General features: G+C 37.4%; 1 protein-coding gene across 1 annotated transcript in view; it reads left to right on the top strand.

Moving 5' to 3' along the window:
- Positions 1-7,864, top strand: part of SLC5A8 (solute carrier family 5 (sodium/monocarboxylate cotransporter), member 8) — a 60,019-nt gene extending 52,155 nt beyond the window's left edge. Inside the window, exons 13-15 of the mRNA XM_011934776.1 lie at positions 1,116-1,219; positions 5,125-5,204; positions 5,969-7,864. Coding sequence (XP_011790166.1) covers positions 1,116-1,219; positions 5,125-5,204; positions 5,969-6,094 — 310 coding nt within the window. The 3' untranslated portion in view covers positions 6,095-7,864. The remainder of the gene's footprint in view (positions 1-1,115; positions 1,220-5,124; positions 5,205-5,968) is intronic.
- The last annotated feature ends 665 nt before the right edge of the window (positions 7,865-8,529 follow it).

The following is an 8,529-nucleotide window of genomic DNA, read 5'->3' as shown; positions in this document are numbered from 1 at the left end:
TTGATTTGGGGTGGAGAGTTCTATACATGTCAATTGGGTCTGCTTGGTGCAGAGGTGAGTTCAATTCCTGGGTATCCTTGTTAACAAACAAAGCTGGATGGAGAATGACTTTGACGAGTTGAGAGATGATCAAACTTCTCCGCGCTAAAGGAAGAAGTTCAAACCCATCGCAAAGAAGCTAAAAACCTTGAAAAAAGATTAGATGAATGGCTAACTAGAATAACCAATGAAGAGAAGTTCTTAAATGACCTGATAGAGCTGAAAACCATGGCACGAGAACTATATGACAAATGCACAAGCTTTAGTAACCGATTTGATCAACTGCAAGAAAGGGTTTTAGTGATTGAAGATCAAATGAATGAAATGAAGTGAAAAGAGAAGTTTGGAGAAAAAAAAGAGTAAAAAGAAATGAGCAAAGCCTCTAAGAAATATGTGACTATGCGAAAAGACCAAATCTGTGTCTGACTGACGTACCTGAAAGTGACAGGGAGAATGGAACCAAATTGGAAAACACTTTGCAGGATATTATCCAGAACTTCCCCAACCTAGCAATGCAGTCCAACATTCAAATTCAGGAAATACAGAGAACGTCACAAAGATAGTCCTCAGGAAGAGCAACTCCAAGACATATAATTGTCAGATTCACCAAAGTTGAAATGTACCACGTTTTCTTTGTCCAGTCCACCATTGATGGGCACCTAGGCTGATTCCATGTCTTTGCTATTGTGAATAGTGCTGCGATGAACATATAAGTGCATGTGTCTTTTTGGTAGAACCATTTATTTTCCTTTGGCTATATATCCAGTAATGGGATTGCTGGGTCAAATGGTTTATTTACCTTATTTATGGCTGACTGTCCAATCACAAGGGCAGTGCTTGGGACATCATGCAGAATTGAATGAATAAACATGGCCTTCAAGTATTTTAGTACATAGTCAAAGTGAAATTTCACTTTGAATTCCTGATCCGATAAGATAAGATTAGGACAGCAAGTTGTGACATTAAAAACATTATTGAATATTATATTTTGACCTTGCCATGAGAATCACTGGTATATACTGGTAATTGCTAGTGGCATTACATGAAATCTTACAGTTGTGCTTTTGCTCTCTTAGGACTCCACTGATGGATAACTGGTATTCTTTATCATATCTGTACTTCAGCACTGTTGGAACTTTGGTAACATTATTAGTGGGGATACTTGTCAGTTTACCAACAGGTAACTATCTAAACGTTAGTATTGTTTTATTTACCTCTATATCAGTTTTTACTGTATCTGTTTTGTAGCTTTTTATGTTATTTTACTATGATCCTATTGACAGCTAGTTTAATTATTTCTTCTGTTTTACTCATGGGAAATCTGAAGGTCTAGACTAGAAAGCAGAAGACTCATTTCTATTTGAATCTTGGTTCTGCCCTTTAGGGCCTGCATGAACTTGGGCAAGTCACGTAGCTACACTGAGCCTCAGCTTTCTTATGTGCAAAATGAGGACAAAAATAATTGACCTGCCCATCTCACAAGTTGCTGTAAGACAAAAATAAGATGCTTGAAAAAAACTTCATAGCTACTATGGTGTTAGGGATTTTACACAGATTTTTACAATAACCCAATATGCTATGATCTTTACATTGTCCCGTATTCATTCTTTGTAAACTGTAAGGAAGCATAGACAGATTATATCTAAACATAGTGTGGAGGCTTTTTTTCAAATGTTTATCATTTTTTTTTTTTTTTTTGAGGCAGAGTCTCGCTCTGTCACCCTGACTGGAGTGCAGTGGCCAGATCTCAGCTCACTGCAAGCTCCGCCTCCTGGGTTTACGCCATTCTCCTGCCTCAGCCTCCCGAGTAGCTGGGACTACAGGCGCCCGCCACCTCGCCCGGCTAGTTTTTGTATTTTTAGTAGAGACGGGGTTTCACCGTGTTAGCCAGGATGGTCTCGATCTACTGACTTCGTGATCCGCCGGTCTCGGCCTCCCAAAGTGCTGGGATTACAGGCTTGAGCCACCGCGCCCGGCCATGTTTATCATTTTTTTAAAAAGTATGTTTATTTTTAAAAAATCAAATTGATACACATTGTATAAAAATTGCTCTCTGGGATTGCTATAGAATGGTTATCTTGGAACTCCATTTTGTCCTCATTCTGTGAATTCTCTCGGCCCCTGTTCCTGTGTTGGGTTTTCTACTGCCTGTATTCATTACTTCTCATTCTCATTTACTCCCTTCATTGAATGGAACACATCCTATAGCATATTCTCAAGAATGAGTAGACAAAAGAAGAGGTTTTGGAAACTTTGTGTGTCTGAAAAAAATTATTTAATCTATCTTATGCTGGGTTGATTGTTTGAGTAGAAATTCCTAGGGCTGAAAAGAACTTTTCTTTTTTCTGAGAGGATGTCTGAACTTTTTTCTAGCTTGCTATGTTGCTGTTGTGATAGTGCCGTGCTACCAGCTGACACTTTGCATGTGTCCCATTTTCACAATGACTGCCTTGGCCTAGGCCTTCAGTAAGGCTCGTTCAATCTGAAGATCCATGTCCTTCAGTTCTGGACATTTTCTTTTTTCTTTTCTTTTCTTCATTTTTATTTTTTTAAAAATAATTTTCTGTGTTCTCTCTCTGGGAACTCCTATTAGTCAAACATTTGAATCAGAATCATGGCCAGTTCCTCTAATTTTCTCGTTTTTTTCTCTCTTATTTTTCATCTCTGTGTCTTTTAGGTCTACTATGTGGGATATTTTTTCACTTACTTTTCCAATAATTCTCAAAGGAGTGCTCTGATCCAGTTTTGAGAATAGTCTGTAGGGGAACGAGGGCAGGGAAGAGGCTATTGCAGTAACCCAGGTGAGAGATCACAGTGCTGGGGCCGGGGTAGTGTGGAGTTGGTGAAACGTGCTGGGCTCCCTGACTCCCTACATCCCCTCACACATATGCATCCATAGCATCCATGCCAGGGGAAGGGTGCACTGCCTCCTTCAACATGTGTTTCAACTAGTCAGAAATCATACACTGTGTTCAAGGATGTCCGATGTCTTTGTTTGCTCCATGCTACAAAGTTGCCAGGACTGTGCCACTTTACAGAATCCTGCTATCATTTTATGTTTTTTTGGTAATGGGATAGCACCGTCTCTCAAACTTCTGTGACACTTGTATTTATAATTATAAAATTTGTTGCTATTCATTATTTCTCAAACAGTTGTTGGAAAATATTCTCTTTCTTTTCCAAAAGGACTGTGCTCTTTCTCAAAAATAAAATTCCCAGCACGGTAGGTTTATTAATTTTTTTGGTCCAGTTTGATATATTTTAAGACAGTTTTTTTGTTGTTATTGTTGAGATGGAGTCTCACTCTTTTGCCCAGGCTGGAGTGCAGTGGTGCGATCTCATCTCACTGGAAACTCTGCCTCCTGTTCAAGGGATTCTCTGGCCTCAGCTTCCCAAGCAGCTGGGACTACAGGCACGCACCACCATGCCCAGCTAATTTTTGTATTTTCAGTAGAGATGGAGTTTCACCATATTGACCAGGCTGGTCTCGAACTCCTGACCTCAGGTGATCCGCCCACCTTGGTCTCCCAAATTGTTGGGATTACAGGCATGAGCCACCATGCCCGGTCTTAAGACAGATTTTCATCTTTTCCCAGAAGTCATTCAGTTTTTCAGATCTGGAATACACCTAACCAGTCTCCCTGTACTATTTGCCCTTTGGTCCTTATTTAGCTCAGTTTTTAAAATAAAGTGGAGTATCAGAGTACCTCCTTTGAGTACTCCTTTTTTTCTTTTAAATGCTTTGATTCTGAAAAAGCATTACAGCTATATCTTTTGTTTCAAAAAGTAACGCTCTACCTCAGTGACTGGGGTCCAGTAATAAAAGACACTTCGACTTCATTAACTTCACAAATAACTTATTCCTACTTCACAGAAGCAGTGAGTACCTTGAAAACTCTCGAGAAGCATACGATTTTGATGTTCCTTGGGAAACAGACTTTACAACCTATTGTAGTATACTAAAACTCCCATAAGAGTTCAGGCCTTGCAGACTTGGTTGGCGTCTCAGCACTCCCCTGATTTTTACTATGCAGAAGGCTATGTTTTCATCAGGAAAATGGGGGCAAGTCATTTCCTAAGTGAGATCACAAATTGTGGGCACAGTGATTGTTTTGTTTCTCTGTTTCTCTAGCACCTAGCAGCATCTCCAGCACACAGCAGGTACTCAATAACATTGCATGAATTCATTTAAAATTGATTCTGTCTCCAGAACAGCAGAGGTTCCCATAATTAAAAGTCTAGTATTTGTACTAAAGTAGTGGTTCTTAAACTTTAGAGGGCATAAGGATCCTCTTGGAAATTTTATAAAAATCAGGCTTCAGGGGTCCTACCCGCAGAGGTCCTAATTTGGTCAGTCCAGGCTAGAGTCTGGGAATCTGCATTTTATGTACATTCTCTGAGTGATTTGAGTAAGGGTAGTTTGAGGACCACTCTTTGAGGTACACAATTTTTAAAATCATCCTCTTTGATCCACAAAAAATACCAAAGCAGAATAGATTTTTTTTTTTTGTAAAGAAAACCTTAAGGAAGAGGATTTGGATCAAACATCAGTCAGAATACTGATTTTCATTTAAATAATTTATTCAGCAGTTCAGAATTTCCTGCATTTCTTCATAGACATGTATATTTGTAGCCACGAAAGTGGGGGAAAAGCAGCTCCACTGTCTGAAGCAGAGGCAGATGGTTTGATATTTTACTGATGGCATGGAGGGTGCTTTTAAACCAGTTTCCCTACCAGCATTGGGCCAGATGACTGTTTCTCTAGTTGAGTACCAGATGAAGCAATTGGCTTGCATTTTTTGCTCTATCTCACATACATATATGTGATATATATATATATATTATACATATATATAACAAGACTCATATTTATTATAGTGAGAGGCTTTCAAGACCCAGGGCTGACTAAGGGAAGGGGAATTGTAGGCTAAGTGATCAGCATTTTTAAGTTTCCCTTTCTCTTTGTGTTTTATGAATGTATGGAGCTGAATGTGTACAAGTTAAATGCCTATATAATGGAATGTCTCTGTGTAGTTACTGGTATCCTTTTTAACAACGTAAGTCATGTACTTTTTTTTTTTCCAGGAGGAAGAAAACAGAACTTAGACCCCAGATATATACTAACCAAAGAGGACTTTTTATCCAATTTTGATATTTTTAAGAAAGTGAGTTGGCTTTCATTTACCATGAGTTAGGAAACTGGGCTTTATTACCTGGATAGAACACTAGTTAGTCCTCAGCCTCTTTCTTGAAAAGTGATGGACAAGGAAGGTATAGACCCTATATAATCTGATGATCTATATATGTTGGACAGCTCTCTATCCTGTGATGATCTATATCTGTTTCATAGCTCCATATCCTCTGATACACTATACCTATTGTTTATCTGTCTATCCTCTGATGAGCTATACCTGTTGTATATCCTCTTTCCTTTGATGATCTGTATCTGTTGCATATCTCTCTATCCTCTGATAACCTATAACTGTTGTATATCCCTCTATTCTCTGATGAGCTATACCTGTTGTATATTTCTCTAAATCTGTCTATCCTCTGATAATCTATATCTATTGTATCTCTCCAAATATCTGTCTATCCTCTGATAACCTGTATCTGTTGTATATCTCTCTATATCTGTCTATCCGCTGATAACCTATATCTGTTATAGCTCTCTGTATATCTGTCTATCCTCTGATAATGTAAATCTGTTGTTTATCTATTGTCTGATGGGCCATTTTATATCTATCTTCTGGTAACCTGTGTCTGTTGAATATCTACCCTCTGAGGAAGTATACCTGTTCTATATTTCTCTCCCTCAGTAGATTAGAAAGCTGATGTAGAGAAATAAAAATAGTAGAAACAATTATTTAGAATTACATGAATGAAGAGCTTCTTTTTTCCCCCTAATCACCATGTTAACATTTTCTTTTAGAAGAAGCGTGTTTTAAGCTATAAATCGCATCCAGTGGAAGATGGTGGAACTGATAATCCTGCTTTCAACCACATTGAATTGAACTTCTCAGATCAGAGTGGCAAGAGCAATGGGACTCGTTTGTGAAGCAGCTCTGATACTAGATGCCCTTAAATGATGTTTCAGTTTTATATGTTTTCTAAGATAATTGGATCAGGTTTTCTTTGTGTGTGTGTTGTATCATGAATGTTTGGGGGATAAGTTTTTGTTAAAACAAAGCCTGGACTATCTTCACTTACTACATCATTAATTGATGTTACTCTGGGGTTTAGAATTTTGGCATTGACATTTCCCTCTCTTTCCTTTATTTCAATGAAGCTGTAATTGTGAAAATTATAACTACATAGACGCTGAAAGGCTAATACACATATAGGCACATGTATTTGATTGTCAACAGTATATTCTTAAATTTGGGTATTACTGAAAATATTTTCCATGCCTTGGTGCTAGCATATAAGTTTGGAAGATTGCTGAAATCATAATTCATCTTGAAAAGAGCTTTTTTCCCTCCTACCACATACACCATTCTTAGGGAGCAATGAGGTAACAGGTCTGTGTTGTCTGGATCTTTGCTTTTTATTTCCCCATCAGCCCAGGACATATACTAACCTGCAAACTGATTCTGGATCAGGAAGGTAGTAATCAATAAGTATTCTGTCTGCGAAAGACCATGGACCCAATGATCAAAGTCTTCTTGGTGCTGTTCATTAATTCTTGTGCCTTTTGGCTTGTTTTCTACAGTTTCTGGACTTCGGCTGCTGATACTGTCTTTATTTTTATCTGCATGCCCAGTTTCTGATCTATCAGCTTGGGTTTTGTTGTGCACTCTACCTGAGCTTGTCGTCATAATTTTCCATTTATTGCCCTGGGTTTGGATGTGTCTCAAGACACTCAAGTGAATCATGCCACCCCCAATCCTGGCCTATCAAGTCCCAGACTATAAATTATGAACTCCCATTGGCTTGGTACTAACATATACTTGATGTAGGTACTTATGGATTTGATGATCCAAGAATATTCTTCAAAATGGTTAAGCTCCATGGAGTTAGATGACTGCACTTAATGCTATTAAGTTGAACTTTTGAATGCCAAATAATTTGCAATCAATTAAACTTAAAGATACATATTGATTAAAGATACATAGAAATTTTGAAATGTTAGTATATTTATCCAGTTAAAGAGCTAAATTATATAGGCAAACACTATGTTTTTTTTTTAATGTCTGGACTCAAAAAATGCTTTGTTCCATGTTTTAAAATTTTTAAGTAGTAGTCTCAAAGTTGCTTAGCTGTTTATTTTGCTATGTTCCCAGCTAAGAGTTTGGTTATAGGATTTTATCAATAACTTATTTTTTGTACAGTTTCCACATTAGATGCTGTTTAAAAGTTCTTTTTTAAGCTTTTCAATTTTTTTAAGAAACATAAGAGAAACATTTAGATACATACAAATGTTTTTATGATTAAATAATTTTATGCTTATTTTCTGATACATGTTATTTAGGTAATCACACCCTGTACATTTAGAGGTTGCTAACTGACAATGTTAAGAAATAAAAAAAAAAAAATGGCTGGGCATGGTGGCTCACACTTGTAATCCCAACATTTGGGAGGCTGAGGCAGGAAGATTGCTTGAGGCCAGGAGTTTAAGTCCATCCTGGGAACATAGTTAGACCTCATCTCTATCAATCAATCAATCAATCAATCTTAGCTAGGCATATTGCCACATACTTATAGTCCCAGTTAGTAGGGAAGCTGAGGTGGGAGGAGGATAGCTTGAGCCCAGGATTTTGAGGCTGCAGTGAGCTATGATTACACCACTGCACTCCAGCCTGGGTAACAGAGTGAAATCTTGTCTCTGAAAAGAAGAAAGAGAGGTTTATATAACATTTAAATTGACTACATAAACCTGGGCAATGTGACGAAACTCCATCTCTACAAAAAATACAAGAATTAGCCGGGCACGGTGGTGTGTGTCTGTAGTCCCAGCTACTTAGGAGGCTGAGGTGGGAAGATTGCTTGAGCCAGGAGGTCGAGGCTGCAGTGAGCTGTGATTATGTGACTGTACTCCAGCCTGGGTGATGGAGCCCTGTCTCAAAATAAATAAATAAATAAATAAAAATAAATAATAAAAATAAATTAACTATATATTCGTATATTTCTTATGTGGATATATGTTATTTTTAAATCACTATATTTGTAAACAAATATCAAATTTTTCAGAGTCTTTCTACAATGTTTTAATAAGTAGAAAGATATATTGTTTGTTTTACATGAATGTGTTTTGAACTATGGTTATTTGTTTAATAATTCTAAATGCACATGTGCGTAAAGTGCTTCAGTTTTGGAAGTCAAAGTCAGGTCACTTAACTTTTTGTCTTATCTGATTGCCAGGGAGTTACGCCATGTGTTCTTAATGAGAAACTTGATGTTTCTGTTCTTGTTAATTTTCCTTTAGACAAAGTATATTTTTGTGACATTTAGAACTATCAATATTTTAGTTTTATAAACATATGAGAATGCCTG

Source organism: Colobus angolensis, unplaced genomic scaffold, assembly GCF_000951035.1.
Source record: "Colobus angolensis palliatus isolate OR3802 unplaced genomic scaffold, Cang.pa_1.0 Scaffold10, whole genome shotgun sequence".
NCBI classification, from domain to species: Eukaryota; Metazoa; Chordata; class Mammalia; order Primates; family Cercopithecidae; genus Colobus; species Colobus angolensis.
This window is presented reverse-complemented; position numbering and strand designations above follow the sequence as displayed.